The sequence below is a fragment of the Atheta coriaria genome, unplaced genomic scaffold (genome assembly GCF_025399875.1).
Source record: "Atheta coriaria isolate IRGN ID8LTWV9N9 unplaced genomic scaffold, Caltech_Dcor_3.1 hic_scaffold_3_pilon, whole genome shotgun sequence".
Classification (NCBI taxonomy): domain Eukaryota; kingdom Metazoa; phylum Arthropoda; class Insecta; order Coleoptera; family Staphylinidae; genus Dalotia; species Dalotia coriaria.
The window spans coordinates 2858310-2876643 of NW_027045445.1; the positions used below are offsets into that span (position 1 = coordinate 2858310).

The window sequence follows — 18334 nt, forward strand, 5'->3', positions numbered from 1 at the left end:
TTTTATGCCAGCCTAATATAGGCAACTAAATTTACACATCGCCTTTACGGCTGAGTTTGCCGTACGTATGATATTTGTAAACACTACACATCTGTCAAGCTGTCATTATAGCTTGCTGATAATAAATTTATTTGTTTAATAGTTTCCACCATTAATTTCGTTTTAATCAAATGCCGTTTGATAACGATAGTGTTAAGCATTGCAGTTGTTCGTAAAATGTCCATAGCATTCGGTCGTAAAAAGCATGTAAAAATAAAATCAAATTGCTGTGCACATTCCTTTAGTTTATTGTTTATTTGAACCAAACATTTATCCTAATAAGATGTGGATAAAACCATCAGAAGTTCTGTTGGCGAACGCCTTATGGTAATTTAATAATAACTATTAGCATTGTCACCATTGACATGATCTGATAATTTCGTTATTAACACATTGTAGGGAGACTGAGCAATACACCAAGTATTTCATTCTACAACATCGTAAAGGACATGGGGAATCCAGAGGATTGTCTTCTTTGTTGGTTGGTACTTTTGATAGTATTTTTGATACTAAACCAGCACCATATCGAATTCTTCACCAGACCCCTACATCAGAAGTTTATCATGGTATGCACTAATTTTAAGTTTTTCTTTTGAATTTTACAATTAATTTTATTTAAATAGTAGTAGTTCAATTAATAAATAATTTAAATGTTGCCTCATGGTGTATTATATATTAATTTTCATGGATTAACTTAGCAATTGCAATGGGGAGGACCCATGAAGAAATTGTTCAAGATTGGAAGTGGGTGCAGGACAATCTGCAAGCAACTCTGGCTGCATTTGAAAGAGAAGATGATATTACAGACTTTGTCACTTGCAAGATTCAGTCTTTGTTAGCAACACATGATCCTCTTTTAGATGGTAAGTCTGGTATTATCATGTGTCCACTAATTCTAAATTTAAAAAATTGTAGTGGATGAAGACACAAAAAAGTTCAAAAATACATCAGACAAGTTTCATCGCCATTTCAATATTCCACAAGATGAGAAATTGGTGAATTATTATTCATGCAGGTATATCTATTTATAAAATATATTTTCCTTTGTTGATTTTTGTTATCATAAGGTTTTGTTTTTGTTATCACTTGATTGGCATGCATAAACAAGCTTCCATGATTCATTGTCCTAAAAGTTATGTTCCCTGACCTTGTATTTTGATAATTAATTAAATAAAAATTACAGCTATTGGAAAGGTAAATTACCGCGCCAAGGTTGGCTGTACTTATCAGTGAACTATTGTTGCTTCCATGCTTTAATCTTGGGCGTGGAATCGAAAATATGCTTGCGATGGATGGAAATTGTAGATCTCAGCAAGACGAATAGTCTGCTTTTTCCTGATTCCATCAAGGTTTCAACAAGACAAAAAGATTACCATTTCAGTCTTTTTGTGAATAAAAACGACACTTTCGGCTTGATGGAGCAGCTTTTGGATATGGCAATGAAAGGTTTGATTGATGAAAAAGGCACTTATAATGAAGACAAGGAACTTCGATTAAAGATTAGGTAATAATACTATATAAGACATTTTCATCCAAATAAAATGATTAATACTTGCAGCAAGAATGTGCCAAAAAAGGCGTCGTTTATGAAACGCGACTTGGACGCGCGTGCAAAGTCAGAATCATATCGTCTATTGTTTCGATTACCTTCCAACGAAAAACTGGACGGGTGTATAGACTGCACCCTGTTTACCCCATACAATAAACAACATGTCTCCGGATGTCTGTTCCTCTCTCAAAACTACATTTGCTTTGAAAGCCGGGTAAGCGTAAGTGTAGTTTGATGTTGTTTTTGTTTATTTGAATAGTTACGTTCTGGTTTTTGTTTCGAATGAATTTTGTGCATGCTATATTTTATAGTATTCATTAACTATTAGCTGTCTTTATGAACTGCAGGTGAGAGATCAAGTGAGTGTCGTCATTCCGCTTCGCGATCTCCAATCAGCGGAACGAACCGATAATAATGCATCGAACACGTCCCTGAATAAAGCAATAATTATCATTCTGAAGTCCCGCTTACCGCACTACAGCGAACACAATGAGAGTAGCTTCTTGTTTGCTCAAATACAAGATAGAGATTTTCTTATCAACAAAATATCAGAGCTCCTTAGCAGAAATATTTCGTAAGTAACTTTTACATATTGTTGTTGGTGTTGAGATTTGATATTTGTGAATAGTTTGGGGTACTACAGCTCAACTCCCCAAGACTTGGGGGATGGCGATAAACCAAGCTGGAAATTTGAACCACCATTGATGACGGTCTTTCCTCTGAGCCCCATTCCCGAAGTGAATCATGTACAGGTAGAAAAGATCAAATCGTGGGAGAGCCATTTTAACAAGTATGGACGCGGAATTTCCATGTATAAAACTTCGGAACTTGTCAATTTGGTATATGAGGGCATACCTGATGTGTTACGCATGGAAATCTGGATGTCCTTTTCGGGAGCAGCCAACAAAAAGGCCACCCATCCGGGTTACTACAGAGATCTTGTTGATCGCGCTTTGAACAGACATTCCCTGGCAAATGAAGAGATTGAACGTGATTTGCATCGTTCGCTTCCGGAACATCCTGCATTCCAAGACAAACGCGGCATTGACACTCTTCGACGAATTTTATGCGCTTATGCACTACGCAATCCTAACATTGGTTACTGCCAAGCGATGAATATAGTCGCCTCGGTGTTGTTGATCTACTGCGCTGAAGAGGAAGCGTTTTGGTTGCTCACTACTTTATGTGAGAATTTACTGCCGGATTATTACAACACTCGCGTGATTGGAGCTGTTGTAGATCAGGGTATTCTTGATGGTCTTGTTGCTGAACATTTACCAAGCTTACATAACAAAATTAATCAACTGGGTATGATCAAGATGATCTCGTTATCGTGGTTCCTGACAATTTATTTAAGCGTGATGCCTTATGAAAGTGCCGTGAACATAATGGACTGTTTCTTCTACGATGGCGCGAAGATTATCTTTCAAACGGCGCTAATGGTGCTAGAGTGGAATGAGGATGGTTTGATGGAGTGCAAAGATGAGGGCGAGGCAATGCAAAAATTGGGAGATTTTTTATTAGGTGTTTTCAACACTGATGGAAGAGGTGCCATACGGAACAGGAGCTACGAGGAGCAGCAGCGTTCTATGTCTATTCAAACATTGATCAATAAGGCGTATTTGAATTACGGAAAGATTACCACTGGCCAAATCGAACAACTGCGAGTTAAGCACAGATTGAAAGTTGTACAGAACTTGGAAGATGCGTTTGAGAGTCATGTTATTCGTTGCGTGTCTGATTGTTATATGTCACAGCAAGAGCTTCGTGATTTGTTAGGGGTAGTACGAGAAGAGTTGATAAGTCAGAAACGACCGATGCCTGAGAAACACGACCCGTCCCAACAACCGTACGAATGTTATCAGGTGGACTTTGAGTATTTTAAACTTTTGTTTGCGGCGCTTTCTCCATGGGGCGAGGGAGAACAGGCAGAAGTGCTTGCAGCGCGCATATTTTCGGTATGTACGTTTTTAATATAGAAAATATCATATAATTTGTCAAATTGGCTTTTCTCAGTTGCTGGACGAAAACCGTGATGGATTTTTAAACTTCCGTGAGCTAGCATTTGCCATTGGCAGTACAAGTGTTGCTGAACCAGCGCAGAGATTAAAGTTATTATTTGCAATTCATCTCCCACCGATTTTAACAATGAGCGATATTGAATCGCCGCAGAAGACAGAAGAAGGCCATGAAATTGCGTCTGAAGCAACCGATTTCTTTGATAGTGTCGAAGCTAGCGCACCGGATGTACCAGGACATCACTCTCCCGATGACCATTTGGCCTCAAGCGCAAATCCGCAATACAATTTTCAGTGAGTACTAACCGACTTTTAAGCATTTCCATCTTGTGATCTTATTCTTATCGCCTCCCAATTCGGCTCAGGACAGTCTGGTATTTCTTCGCAATCGTGCAACTACAAAATTTTAAGTTAAACGAGAATTACAAATAGAATACGATATCTACCGGAAAGATTCTTCTCTCTAATCTTCTTTGTGCTTGTTTTTTATTAATTTTTTTCTTGCGCAAATCTTTACAAACGTAAACACGCGGTTCAGATCTCATCGGTATTGGCGGTAAAGGCCAGAAAAAGCCACAACAATTATCCTTAAATTGTTCCCAAAAACTGCAGAGCCTACAAGACTTCTCTGTTACTACGCTAGGTTGGCACACCGGCTTGGGAGGACACGGTGGACAAATTAACTCATAGTGTATCGAGTTTGGGGGTTTATACCAATCGCAATAACGAATAGGCCGATAGACGTGATGTAGACGATTAAATTGCTTCACTGGTTGAATGTTTTTAAAAAGAGCCCTGCTAACCATCTTAAATGTATTCGATAGAAAATGAAATAATTTTGAATTGTACTTGCCTAAAAAATAATTTTATCATAATGACATATATGGGATTGTCTACAGCCTACTTTTATTTTCTAGGAGATCATTCGATTCGCAGTCTTCAGTAGAGAGTCAACAAACAGAAACAAAGTTCGAAAAGAGTATGAGCATCCTACGAAATCTCGTAATGTCGAAAGATAGCACCGGAAATTTCAAGGTAGTACCTTGGATGACTCAAGCACACTTTATCACACTTTGGAGAATGGTGTACTACATTTTTGATTGTCAAAACGATGATGATGTAAGTATACCAAATAACATCAACAAAATACGGAAATTAAAAAAAATCTCACCATTAGGACGTATGCAATGACATTGCGGCAGCAGCAACGGTCCTTTTCGAACTAGGCGACGTCAGTAAACAATTCTTTATCACACGCGATGAATCTGATGACAGTTTAGCCTCCGCCGCGGCTGCGTGCAGCTCAACTCTTCTCCTGGACGGCTCACCGGACAAAAACGGCAATCCACAAACGCCGTCGGAGATCACCTGGTACATCACCATTCAGCAATTCCTGGCGACTGTACTCAACTCGCCACCGCTCGTCGCATTCCTATCGAAGCGCGCTCCGCTTACAGAACGCATCGAGCAATTCAAGAAGCGCCGCTTCGATCGCATGCATTGTCTATAGTCAAATCAATCCATTTCTATCCTTAACATAAAACATAATTATGCATATATGATTTACATATTCATAAATATATAATATATACATAAATAAATATATTAATTGTTAATGAATAATTTTGACATAATTTAACAAAGCGTGTCATGATTTTTTTCTATCCACTGGAATAAATCTAATATCATTGTAAAATAAATCTGTATTTACTCATCATTTTTGTTGTGATAATTTAAACGTTCCACGTGTACAAGTACAAATTTTGAATGTTTCACATATCCATTCCATGCTTTCGGCTATTGTAGAGTTTTAACCATTGTACGGAGCTTTATTTATGTGTTATTGTTCTATATGTTTAGCGCCTAAACTGATCTCATGCCTGATCATTTAAACCGATTCCGCATGTAATAGTTTCGGTAGATGTGTACAATATTTACATTAAACTTGGGGAGGACATATTGTTTAAATATTGTTTCATCTTTATAGCAACATCTCATTAAAAGAGTTCTCTCTGTTCATGTCTCGTATTCCTCATCATCAGCGTCTACTTAACATTTATATTTAAACAAAATTGATTTGTTCACTATTCTACTAAGTAATTTGATAGTTAGTTTTTACATGTCTGTAACTAAAACAGCACTAAACATAATCCTTATTTACTACCGCTTGTAAATATTTACAATTATATTTCATCCGTACGCGATTCCCTCATTTTAGTTTGTTGCCCAGGCCATTCGAATGTTGTATACTGTGATTGCATTTGCAGCGAATTTGTTTGGTGCATCCAATGAGTTTGTGAGATGGCACCAATCAAATCCATACATCGATTGCAATCGCAGTAAACAATCACATGTTAGATGACCAATCGTTCGTCGTGAGTAAAGTGTTATCGATCAAGTTACACTACAGCGATCGTTCTGTCCTCTTCAACTATTTATCAGATCCATAATTTTAGATTTTCATTAATTTTTATAATTACTTGTTATAATCACAGATTCATTCCTTATTCTTCCTCATAATTACGCCTTTTAGTCATTTTTACAAGAAGAAAAATTTGATAAATACGTAATCAACTGTTTGCTGCTTAATTCTGCATTTACACCCAGATGGATCAATAAATAAATCTCCACAACTCCAACAAAACACTGATAATTAGTGATAAGAAAAAAAATACTAAATGGCATGTTTACTTCCTAAGTTTAGACGCACGCCATCAATGAGTCAGGTTGGAAACACCACTTGACTCCCAGGTAGCAACTGCGTATAATCCTACCTATTTTACATGATATAAAAGTAAAGCGTAAATGCACGACAAAGAACGAATAAATTAAAGTTTCAATAAACTGTTGAATTGAGTGTGCTGAATTTTTCGATTAAATAATTTAAGTTGTTTGAAATTTACACCACTCACTCCGCGCGTGCATAACTTATAGGTACATAATGAATATACGTTCAACTTCAATCATATACAAAATATTTACATGTTTTTCCCGTGAGTGATTCGCGTAGATGTGTCGCATTTCGAGTAGTTTGCGCTAGTTGCCAATGAACAATAATAAGTTGCTACTAATTACAAAACATAACCATTAAAGAACAGTACCCTGTGCGAGAATTTTAAATAAATACATACGTGCACTAACGTAATTATGAAAGTTTCATAAACTGGTCGATTTTTGCATAATTTTTAGTAAAGTAATAAAATTAAGCGTTTTAAATTAAAAAAAAAAACAGCGGAACAAAAACTAGAATAAAATGATGCGTCCAATAAAGTCTGTCAACATTATCAACAATGTTCTGATCTTAATTCACTCACAATCAAAATATGGTTCAGTAAGTCGCACAAAGGCAGAAAAAAAGACAACGAATAATAGAGTAAAATTAGTTCAGACTATATCACTAGGCTTTCTCGAATGACTATTATCGTCTCTCTCTTTGAAAAATCCCTTCTCCGTTTTGCACTCGCGAATGGTTACCGTTTTCAGATTTACCGTAACGTCTGTGATAAACACCTGATCGGCGACAGGATTCCGCGCGAGCCAGTACTCGGAACCAGGACTGGTTAGCACTGGATGCACTTCCTCGGCATTGTTATTGTGTCCGTTCACGGTGATGTGTTTCGCGTTAGCGTTGGGAATTCGCGGCGCATCGCCAGCCGAGGTCTCGGCCGGTAGTGGCCGTTTCTCATCCGTGCGTGATGCGACTGGTTTAGGGGATGCAGGCTCCTTCGTAGAGGTATGCGGTAGCGCTGGATCAACAGGACTAGGTCGTTTATCGGCGCTGGCTGTTTTGGGTGTCGTTGCCGTAAGAACGGCTGGTGAGGCGGCTGATGGAATGGCAGATGCTTCCTCCTCGCCGCTCTTGACACTTGCTTGTCTGCCGTTTGTCGCGCGGCCATGCGTGTTGTTGCTGGCGGTGGATATGCTCTTTTGTACTTTCGCCGGTGGCGGACTGGGACTAGTGGGACTGCTCGTCGTGATGGTCACGCCGATTTTACCGGACTCTTTCGACAGCACCTCTGCTTTGCGTTTTGTACCCGCCGATTCTTTGATGCGTTCTGAAATAGGTCTGTCCTCACTGCTATCACTACTTGAGTTATCCCCATCTGGATCTTCTGTAGTGATTTTACTCTTTATTATTTCAGTGGATTCAATTGATGCCCTTGTATCATCATCATCTACTGTAATGTCAGCCTTCTTTTTGCCAGAACTCTCATCCTGGCTCTCATCACCACTATGTCTGCCATCATCATCAGCAGCAACTGCCTGTTGGATTTTCTCCTTTTTCTTAGGCCCTCTCTTATTGGCTGCATCACTTTTAGGCAATGTTTTTTCATACAAGTCAATCAACCGGCTGTCCAAAATGTTTTCCTCTGGTTCCCATGTGTTATATTTTGGGCTCCAGCCCTGCCATTTCACGTAATACTCGACGACACCCTGAAATGTAAACGCACATTCATCAAAATACCAAAACAAAACACTTGCAATGTCTGCAATATAACGATATGCGTTCAAAACAGCGCCAACAATCTATCAAGCACGCTCTATTGGTGGCAATGCAATGATCCGATCGTAAAAACCCGGCAATAACGTGCAATAAATAAAACCCATACCCGTCTGACTCGCTTCCGAATAATCTTTTCAGCGGCGTAAACACGATCGCCCAGCTCCATTGTTGTGGTGCGTCGATTTCGTCTTCGCCACTTGCGGGACGCCTGGAACGCGCGCACTCCGTTTTAGATAATCGCGAGTGCTTCGCCGATGCAGCAACGAACATTAATTGGAGCGATGGGCTCTTCGATCATTTTTATTAAATTAAAATACGAGCGAAACGGGCGCTTCAACACTGGCCTTCATTTAATCTACCATCTTTATTTGGGTTATGCCTCTCTGTCATTGCGAAGCTTTCATGCGGCGTTGCCGCTAGATTTAAGCGCCAAGAAATTGAAGCATAAATACAGTTGATTTTAAATTTTAAAAGTATAGAAAAATCAACTTTATCTAATTATTGAGATATAACCTACTATAATCCACAATACACCATTTATTTTTAATTAAATAACTTAATAACTACATAAAATTTAGTTCAATTCTTTATAGAGGACGCTGCAACACTAGAACTTTAAGCTTACACGAGCAAGATTTATTAATTAACTACGCACATTTTGCACACCAATATATTTTTATATATATATTAGATCGTGTTAATAATTAACATTTGTTGTTGTTACAAATATTATAAAAGCACACATTGTTATACCGATTCTAATAAGAAAATGAATGAATCGCATGTATACGCGCAAAATTTTTATGTCCAGGAGGTGGCGGACTCTGGCGGACAAACCTGAACTGTTGTTACCAGTTGCGACGGTTAGCAACCAGCAACCTCAAAGTCAACAAACAGCAACAAAAATCTTCAGTACAAATATAATTGTAGATAGATCTAAGGAAACGTTAAAATGAGTGGAAACACCTCAGCAGTTTTAGATGTAGTATCGGAAAATGCGGATATTACATCAATTATTAAAGATGGTAAAGAAATAAGTGTGTCACACAATGACTGCTCCTCCCTGGTTTGTAACAATCAATGTTTTTATCATTCTGCATACTAATTATACTAATTTCGTAGATACAATCAGCAAGTATTGATAGTTTCTCTACCATCCAAGATATAGAAAACTTATCTGAACTCAATGTTGATGAGAATACAGATTTGTGCATTAAAATTGACAATCCACAAAAGCATTTAGAAACCCTAGAGACCTTTATTACTTTTAGAATAACATCAAAAGTAGCTAGAATTGAATTTTCAGAGAATGAATATGTTGTCAGAAGAAGGTACAATGACTTTCTTTGGCTCAGGCAGAAGCTACTGGAGTGCCATCCATTTTGTATCATACCAGTAAGTTAAATACTTGAATAACTTTAAATGAACTTTTATTTAATTTCTGTTTATTATAGCCATTGCCAGCTAAGCACAGCCTAATTGGCCAGCTAGACAGATATTCCAAAGATTTTATTCTAGTCAGAATGAAGGCTCTTAATGTGTTTATTTCAAGAATTGTTCAGCATCCAATATTAAGTTGCAATGAGTACTTTAAGTTATTTATCACTGTAAAACAACCTGATTTTAATTTGCTAAGAAGGCAGAGGTCTAACTCTGATACCAAACAAGTTGCTCCCTCTTCATTGACCCATGCTACATTAAAAAACAAGCATATTGAATTTGAAAAGATCAAAACTTATTTAAATCTCTTGGTTGAAAAGGTGAACGCTTTTGAAAAGATCTCCAACAGAATTTACAAAGAGAGGAATGAACTCATGGTGGAGTTGCAATATTTCTATCCTCATTTACAGTACTGGGCAAATACTGAACCAGAATTAGCAAAGTTGTTGAATTCCATTGCGCATTCAACGGTGAAGAGTCTAAGTGCCCAGAATGAGTTAGTTGCACAATATCCTAATTTAATCGCAACGCCAGTTAAAGATTTTAGTACTTATGTTGATGTAGTACAAGAAGCACTGCAGAAAAGGGAAGGACACCAGGCCATCTATGAGAGTTCTGTAGAGGAATTGAATAAAAAACGTGCTGACAAGGATAAAGTATGTATTTCTAAGCTACTTTATAATCAATTTTAACTTATAAAAATATTTTAATAGTTAATGCCTGGTGGTCAACCAGTTCAAGCGCAATCATCTGGTTTTTCCCTATGGAAGCAACCAACTAGTGATGAAAAACTCGAAAAGTTAGGAGTGACCATCCCACAGTTGACTAAGAAAATGGAAAGCAATCAAGACAACTTAGAATGCGCCAATGAGCAACTGAGAAGCGATGTTGAACGCTGGCAGATGGAGAAGCAGCAACTGATTAAAAAGATCTTATTAGATTTTGCGAACAAACAGATCGAGTACTACGAGCAGAGTGTGAGTGCCTGGGAAAGTGCAAGGAATCGTGTATCTCAAAATGTTGCCAAATAATAGAAATAGAAGAAAAAAAAAATACAATTTACATCCATCCAATCTCATTTACGATTGCATATTTTTCTACTTACATTGTTTTTGTTGTTATTTTTTTTATTAATGTTTACTTATGTTGATTTACTTATTAATATTTTGTTTCAATACTTGTTCAACATTTACCTGGATAACTTATTGATAATAAAAATTTCTGACACAAATCCTGCTTTCACTTGTTACGATTGAGCATCTGCTTGAAATCATCTGTGCTCCACAATTGTTTCCTTATAATCAAAAATTTAATCTGTTTATTATTGGGTGCAATACATTTTTATCCGCATAATATTATTTCATAATTTACATACTCTGGTGTAATCGAAATTGTAACCGAGAATAATAGCATTCACGTAATTTATTACCGTCCCAACGTAAATGCATTCGATTATTTTTCGAAGCTCGTCCTTGTTATACATTTTTTTCTTTTTTGATTGCGGTAACAAGCATCGACATTAAGCCCGAAACGGTCAACATTTTGAACTGATTAAACTAACAACACACATTGCATACAAAGGTGGAACCAAGCGCGAGCTGAACGTTTACGATGTGAATCAAAGGCGCGTTTCATGGGACCGCTCGCACTTACGAAAACGGCCGGCGAGCAAATTTTCACGCTCGGTTAACTTGCAACTTCGCGCGCCTCGGGTCACTAAAATAACTATAAAGTCCTTTACGCTTTGTTTTGTGTCTGCGATTAGATGACGATGCCACTATTCGTTAAGTAATCGTAAACATAATAAGTTATTTCTCTAAATAAGGCTAAGAACACATAAAGAACTTACTTTCTTTCAGAATACCTAAATAATTAGGTACAGATAAAATAATGTATGTGATGAAATAATTTTTCATGTTGTGTCAATTTCTTGTCATGCTGTGCGACATGAGGACATGCAAAGATTTACGACGTGCGACAATCAACGCGATCGCATTCTTAAACGTCCACGCTGTCCACGCGTTTGCGCTGGAGCAATCACAATGCCGACTAATTGCACACAATAAATAATTAAAGCGATTTTCAATTAGATTAATCAATCTGCATTTGTTTCGTTACGATTCTATCTTGCATGCCACTTTACTGCAGAATGCAGATATATTTATAAAGCATTATCGTTTAAATACCTTTTGCTTTATACTAATAATAAACAAATGCGCGTTTGCATTCGTAATTAATTAATTATGTTTAATTTCTTGCTTTTAAACGATAATTTTTGCCCATTTACGTTTCATGATTGTGCAGGTAGATTCAATGCACACGCCTTTTATTGTGTTGCAGCTACATCTCCATTAGGCATGCAAACATTCGATTGCAATTCCGATACAAATTCTAAAATGTCAAATACACAGCCAAAGTCACGACGTAGATGTTTATTTGTACGGAATAGTTACAAAAAACTGAAACATACACAAGGTACGTTTTAGGAATTTAATTTATGCTAGCGTGAAAATTTCCGGAAATAATTACCAATCGCGTCAAATAACTTGATTAATTTAACGTATTTAATTAGTTAATGATTTAGTAACACGCGAGTTGGCTAATATTGGAAATTGAAATGCAATCGATGGATATTAATTTTTAGCATTAATTAATTTTAATATATTGTCCTTGTAAATTCAGCCCTCTTCATAGATGAAAATAACGCAAAATCATTAGGTAAGTATTGTTCGTTTTTAATAAAGCATAGAATGCGTAGCGTACGTGAAATTACAGTGTCCTTCAATTAATTTATTCATTTGCTTCAAATATGCGCACGTCGCATGGTTTGCGTTTTAACAATTAAGAGTGGTAATTACAATTAACTAGAGACACCGTAACGGCATTTCGAGATAAACGCGAGATCGATATGCACTTGATATAATGATCTAAACATCTAAAGTATGTTATTTTCTTTAGTTAACATTTATCGCGTTTACTTTTAATGGGCACTTACTCAAACATATCCTAGAAGCAGAAAAAAATTGAAATTGTCTCTATAAAAACGTTTTTATTTAATTAACAAACTTTATGGGTTTACTTATAAAATTAGACATTTTATTTTCCAACAGATACACAATAATTAAAGTAATTGTTGATGATATAATTCCTCCTTTTTTGGTTTTTGTCAAAATAAAATTAATTTATTCGCACATAAGAGAATATTTATCACATTCAACTAAATTAATTCTAAATCTATTAAAGTCAGTCTACCCGTGATTTAAACCCGTGTCCAACAAGCTGGCCCGCGAAACGTTGAATAAATTTGAAATATAATTTCATTTAATTTCATTTTACGATCACGCTAACCTTTACAAAGCGTCGAACATTGATCGATACACATTTGTGATAAATAAAAACTCAAATTCCTTGCGCTGCTTTTTTTCGCTGTGCGGTTATTTGTTTTTTAACTTTTCAAATTTGCATGCGGCGTTTTTTTATTGAACTGCGGCCGGTAATTGAGGATAAATGGGCGGCGCGCACCTGGATACACACAACGCACATAGTCGTTAGCGTAACTCAATAGCAATTTTCAATTCGCAATTAGTATCTGTCGGGAATAAGACAATAAAGTGCTTTAAATAACACCTATTTACAAAACGATTGTCGTGTCACGAACTCGAGTAAACCCATTGTTGATTTTCATTGCGGTAATATCGACAAAGTACATAAGTTGTATTCTTGTCGTCGGTTGTGTTCACTCGTTCACTGCTATTCGCCATCGTAAACAATATAGGAGTTTTTTATGTAGTTAAGTGTTCAAATAGCACACATGACTTATTTGTGCAGTACTGTATTTATTAAATTATTTAAATTTAACTAATAAAGGAGCGGAAATTAAAAATGACCGAAATTTGATAATATGTTAAGTTTAGTTAATTTTATTTGATAAATTATCCATAATATGATGGAGTACTACACTTATAAAAATTGCATACCTGGATCAACGTTAATATAGGCTGAACTAAATAATGTACACGCTTAAATGGTGATTAATTATTAAATTGGCGCTTCAGCGAATCAATTAATAATAATTTATCCTGTCTATGAAATTTTGCACGTATGATATTCATAAACTGTAACCAGGAAATTTTAAAACTTAAAATGGCAATACTTGAATCAGTTAACAATTAACAAGATAGAATAAAACAAAAAGCGTGCGACCATACGTTAAATTTGCATTGAATACGCAACTATCGGAGGATACGCTTGGCCGCACGAATATTTTAATGAAATGATTAAATGTTAGCGTGCTTTATTCGTTTCCAATCATTTACAATAGAACAACTGGCTGCTTGGTGAAGTTATTTGCGTTTAACATGTCTGTCTGCGTTCGCGCAGAATTCCTTCAAACGCAAAGTGCACGTTAAAGTACGATTTACAATAAATAAGGTTCGGAAATATGCGTTTGATATCAATATCATTGTGGCAATATGCGCGACGCTCGCCAACAAACGGGGTTCGCCGGCTTGCCAAAGAGACTTTTCATGCCTTTTTGATATCGTTTGCTGTCGCCTTGCTCGGGTAATTTATGCGTGCGTTTGGAAACCGCATGTGTGTTATGTAAACGATTTTCTAATGGAAAATAAAATGCAAATTCTTTAATTTAGAAAACACCGTTATACGTACACCCACACAGTGCTCAAACAAAAAATTACTTACCAAATTAAATTCTGTTATATAACATTAGAAAAAAATTACGCATGAAAAGTTTTATAAACATGAAGTAAATTTGCATTAAGATACCAAACATTTTGCTTGGAATGATTTAAATTTAACGTGATGTGATACAGTTTAATTATTATCATATAAACGACTGAATTTCGTTTATATTACGTCTGTGCCAGTGTAATATGTATTAGGAAAGTGCATTGTATCATGTTTTATTGATTTTGCAATGCATCCATTTTTCACGTACTGCCATGCATGGCTAGCTACCGAAATGCGCTTATTCATAGAATGCGATTGAATATTGCAACTTTTTCACAATCGTGCGCCAACCTGACCAAGTCAATTTAATTTCGCACAATAGTAAAGTCATATTTATCCAAATTTAATTTAATTTACTCGTAACACAGAGAAAGATATCAAGGTGGAAAAGTAACACTAACTCCCTAGCACACATTTAATAATTGTGTAACATTTGAAGTAACTTATTGATATTCAATTATAATCCACTTCGATTACATCGCAAATCAATAGGCCCACAAGAATTCACCGCTCTGATAATCTTCTATCAGTTATATTGATGTAGTTTTTTTTTTACTTTAGAAAACTAGTTTTACTCAATACCACATTCGTTTTCGACTGTTTTCGCTTTTGTCCTGTTCTGCGTTGCCGAAATATGTTAACCGAAGCGATAAATAGCCCGGAGGAGAGGCGTTTGCCATGTGCGTTGGTACGTGGCCGCCGTGTTCAGACGGCAACTGCGGTGTAAAGGAATTTCTTAAATGAATCCCATCCGAAGGTCGCGCAAACGTAACGAATCGACCTTGCTTCTTGCTTTTAATTTAAATCACATCACACATGCTCGATCTCAAAGCGCTCACGTATGTTCTACTCTGGTTATTTTCGCTTTTGGGTGTAACACCGATTGTTTTTTCTTTATTCCATTCTTTCTCTATAAAAAAAAAATATACGATAAATAAATAATAAACACTGTATCTTTTTATTAGACACTAGCGATAACATAAAACATAAAGCAACTGATGTAATAGGTTCTTATCCACGTCCATTATGTCGTTTAATTAAACTTTTTCCTATTTTAAGCGTGCATTATTCGATGAATATTGTGTAACGAGATCGATTTTCCTAGTTATCTTGGCCGTTCGTATTATAATGCGTCGTAAAGCGAGCACCTACTTCACGTTGGTTTTAGTAGATAAAACCGAACGCAGAAAAATCGCGTTCATTAAATATGCAAATTTGCGCATGAAAACGCTTCGACTGCGTGCGAAACTGTCGGTTATTTAGCCGGCGTGTTGCGCGGCGCTTTTTAATTCTTTGGCCGTCTTTGCCAAGTACACGCTCTCATGTTTTAAGAAAAACTTTTACAAGTGACAAACGTTATCAACAAATGTCTTGTCGTGTTAACTTCATGTGAATGACGTAATAAAAGAAAATTGTTTGTCATTACAACGTGTTGCGGACATTTTATTTGTGGGACTTTAATCGAAGAGCCGAAAAATTGAGAATCTGGAGACCTGCGACTGAAATGCTTGACGACTTAGCAGCGACTGAGCACAGGGCGCACTACGCGTTCCTCAAATACCTGCGGACTACCTGCAAAAGAAAATGGGAGTTGAGTGAAACAAAGTCACAAAGGGACTGCAGTTATTTAATAAAAACAATAACTTTCAAAGTAATAATCATTATTTTTGATGTTTTAACCCAGATGTCGTAACATTGTTACCTTAAAAAATAACAAATTCAAAATGCTACAAATACCCCTGGAGATAAGAAAAATCAATTCGCTATCAAAATAAAATTGCTTCTCATTCCCGTAACGCGGAGTCGCGAAGCAAACATGTTTATTTACTTTATATCTGCATCAGCATCTATTTACTTTTAATCAAGATAACATGCGGCGATCGACGTCGCAATCAATCGCGTCGAGCACGCGCAAAGTCGTTTCCCCACAGCGTGTTATGCGCCTTAATTAGTGTACATTTTTTCATTGCATTACATTTCTTTCGATTTCTTTTATCGCCCAGACGGAGGTAATAAAGTCTGTCGACAATCGGTAAAAATTGATTTCGTCGAAAGAGAAGTGGCAGTGTGTTACGCCATGAAGGCGTCGCCTTTATTTGTCAAGCCGGCGCACATTAATTATTATGATTTTAATGAGCTAAATATGGTAATCAAGATCCTGGACGCGTGCTCGCCGCAGACGCGACAAAGAAAGGATTAGCCGCAACGTTTGCTGGCACACGATGCGCCTTTGGTGCGTTTGGTAAATATTCAACGCGATGATAAATTAATTTAACTTCAAGTGCATGCGCCTCGTGTGGCGCGCCGTAATGGCGAATGTGCTGTTCGCGGCCGAACGACGGGGTGCACTTGAATAAAGTTTTGCATAATCAGATCGAAATACGTGACATTGCAACCGTGGCAGACTTTCCGAGTTTGACTGCATTTTTCGTGCATATGCATAGATTCAATTAACTGAGCCTGCTGCAATGTATATTACATCAACGCCGTCATCATAGTTTTGGTATGGAAATTACAGCCGCAGGCTGATGCTACATTTGGACTAATTCGGAATAGTTCGAAAAGTTTGTAATTACGATGCAAATGTTGTCGACTTTTTTGCGAAAAACAATTTCGACTATGTAGGTACTTTGAATCACTGTGGGCAATATTTTGAGTAAATTAAATCAAAATCTACGTGTTGTTGAAACTATTTTTTAATAAAAATATTGGTCGGTTATTTTGATAAACAATTTCTAGTTACATAAACACAAATATTTATTATAGTTCTTGAAAGGTTAAAAGGGACATGTTTGAAATGTGTTCTGAAAAGTGCAAACAGAGCGTGAAATCGTTAATTGGTTATCAAACAGCTCAACATTACCGAACCTATTACACGATGATAATATTTGTTATTGTAAGCAATTTATTGAAAGGTAATAGGGTGTCCCGTCGTGCGGATTATTGACACCGGTATTTATCAGATCATATTTTTATGTTTTACACGTAATGTATGCGTTAATCAATAATACTCATTATTTACAAATAACTAGAGAGAAATTTAATTTGCACACAGACTAATAATTATCAATTACAAAATTTATAATTGCCGCATGACCTAATTATACGTCTTCACAAAATATTGTTTAACATAATGTTTATAATTGCATTAGCTACGTTTGGCGCTAAAATTTAATTAAACCTTAGCGTTCATAAATTTGATGCGCCGATATGCAACATCCAGTTTTCCATTTTTTTTTCTATTGCGCAATGCGAATAAAATTAAGCGCACGAGCGAAAACTGAAAATGCGTGTGTAGTACAGTTTGGAAATCGTGTTGTGGTGTTTTGTTCCCTCACGATATCGACATCGTCGAAACGTTGCGTTTTGCAACTGCGCGAGAATTTTGATTATACTCTCGGGCGCGAGCGCGACCAATTTCTGTTATTATATTTACGATCGATCCATTAATAAAACACCTAAATGCCTAATCACCATAAAAATTTTATAACACAATGCGAGAAGTAACCGGCCGGCTGGCCGCCACCGCAAGTGCGCGCGCGGAATTCACACCGATCACCGATTATTCCAAATACAGGTACACAGCGAACGCAATGCGCAATATCATCACGTAGAAAGTGTTAGTGTGTGCGCGCGCCAAGATACGCATGCACAAAATTTTATTGTACAATGGATTGATTCGTCGGCTTATGGGAAACCAATATTGTTGCGTAACCGGTCGCATTTCCCAATTCGTTGAATTTGGAGCATTGCGTAGCTGACATCGTTGATCAAATCATTTTTTAAACAAAAAAACAATTAACAAATAATTTTGCATCCCCAAAACTAATTGGTATGCAATGCGGCAGTTGCTAATTTAAATTACATTTAGTCAGGTATAGTAGTGAAGGTTGATTGTTAAATTCTGTTGCATCAACAGGTGCTACAAATCTATACGAACGAATTTGCAAGCTAAAGATTAACATGAAATTACGATAATTACAGACACCTTGCAGAACATCTATTAGGAATGTTTAGCGTTCAATGTTACATAAA

At 36.6% G+C, this 18334-nt stretch overlaps 3 protein-coding genes across 6 annotated transcripts; 2 read left to right on the forward strand and 1 right to left on the reverse strand.

Annotated features, from left to right (window-relative positions):
• Window positions 1–65: 65 nt before the first annotated feature.
• Window positions 66–5323, forward strand: Tbc1d8-9 (TBC1 domain family member 8/9). 4 transcript variants are annotated; one of them, XM_065317452.1, is made up of 11 exons: window positions 66–366; window positions 439–605; window positions 738–902; window positions 955–1054; window positions 1223–1543; window positions 1598–1808; window positions 1936–2162; window positions 2232–3546; window positions 3605–3900; window positions 4524–4725; window positions 4784–5323. In XM_065317452.1, the coding sequence occupies exons 1-11, from the start codon at window positions 323–325 to the stop codon at window positions 5114–5116; spliced, it is 3381 nt and encodes a 1126-aa protein (XP_065173524.1). In that variant the 5' UTR covers window positions 66–322; the 3' UTR covers window positions 5117–5323. The 4 variants fall into 4 exon arrangements, with proteins under 4 accessions (XP_065173524.1, XP_065173522.1, XP_065173523.1 ...); XM_065317450.1 differs by having other exon boundaries at window positions 67–366; window positions 2217–3546; XM_065317451.1 differs by having other exon boundaries at window positions 67–366; window positions 1598–1802; window positions 2217–3546.
• Window positions 5295–8536, reverse strand: Pc (chromodomain protein polycomb). Its single transcript, XM_065317454.1, has 2 exons — window positions 8217–8536; window positions 5295–8040 (listed from the first exon to the last, which is right to left on the reverse strand). Exons 1-2 carry the CDS (start codon window positions 8274–8276, stop codon window positions 6991–6993), a joined length of 1110 nt encoding a protein of 369 aa, XP_065173526.1. The 5' UTR covers window positions 8277–8536; the 3' UTR covers window positions 5295–6990.
• A 424-nt stretch (window positions 8537–8960) lies between these two features.
• On the forward strand, window positions 8961–10781 carry LOC135789499 (sorting nexin-7-like). The gene is made up of 4 exons (XM_065299345.1): window positions 8961–9176; window positions 9233–9505; window positions 9565–10206; window positions 10264–10781. Exons 1-4 carry the CDS (start codon window positions 9063–9065, stop codon window positions 10579–10581), a joined length of 1347 nt encoding a protein of 448 aa, XP_065155417.1. The 5' UTR covers window positions 8961–9062; the 3' UTR covers window positions 10582–10781.
• The last annotated feature ends 7553 nt before the right edge of the window (window positions 10782–18334 follow it).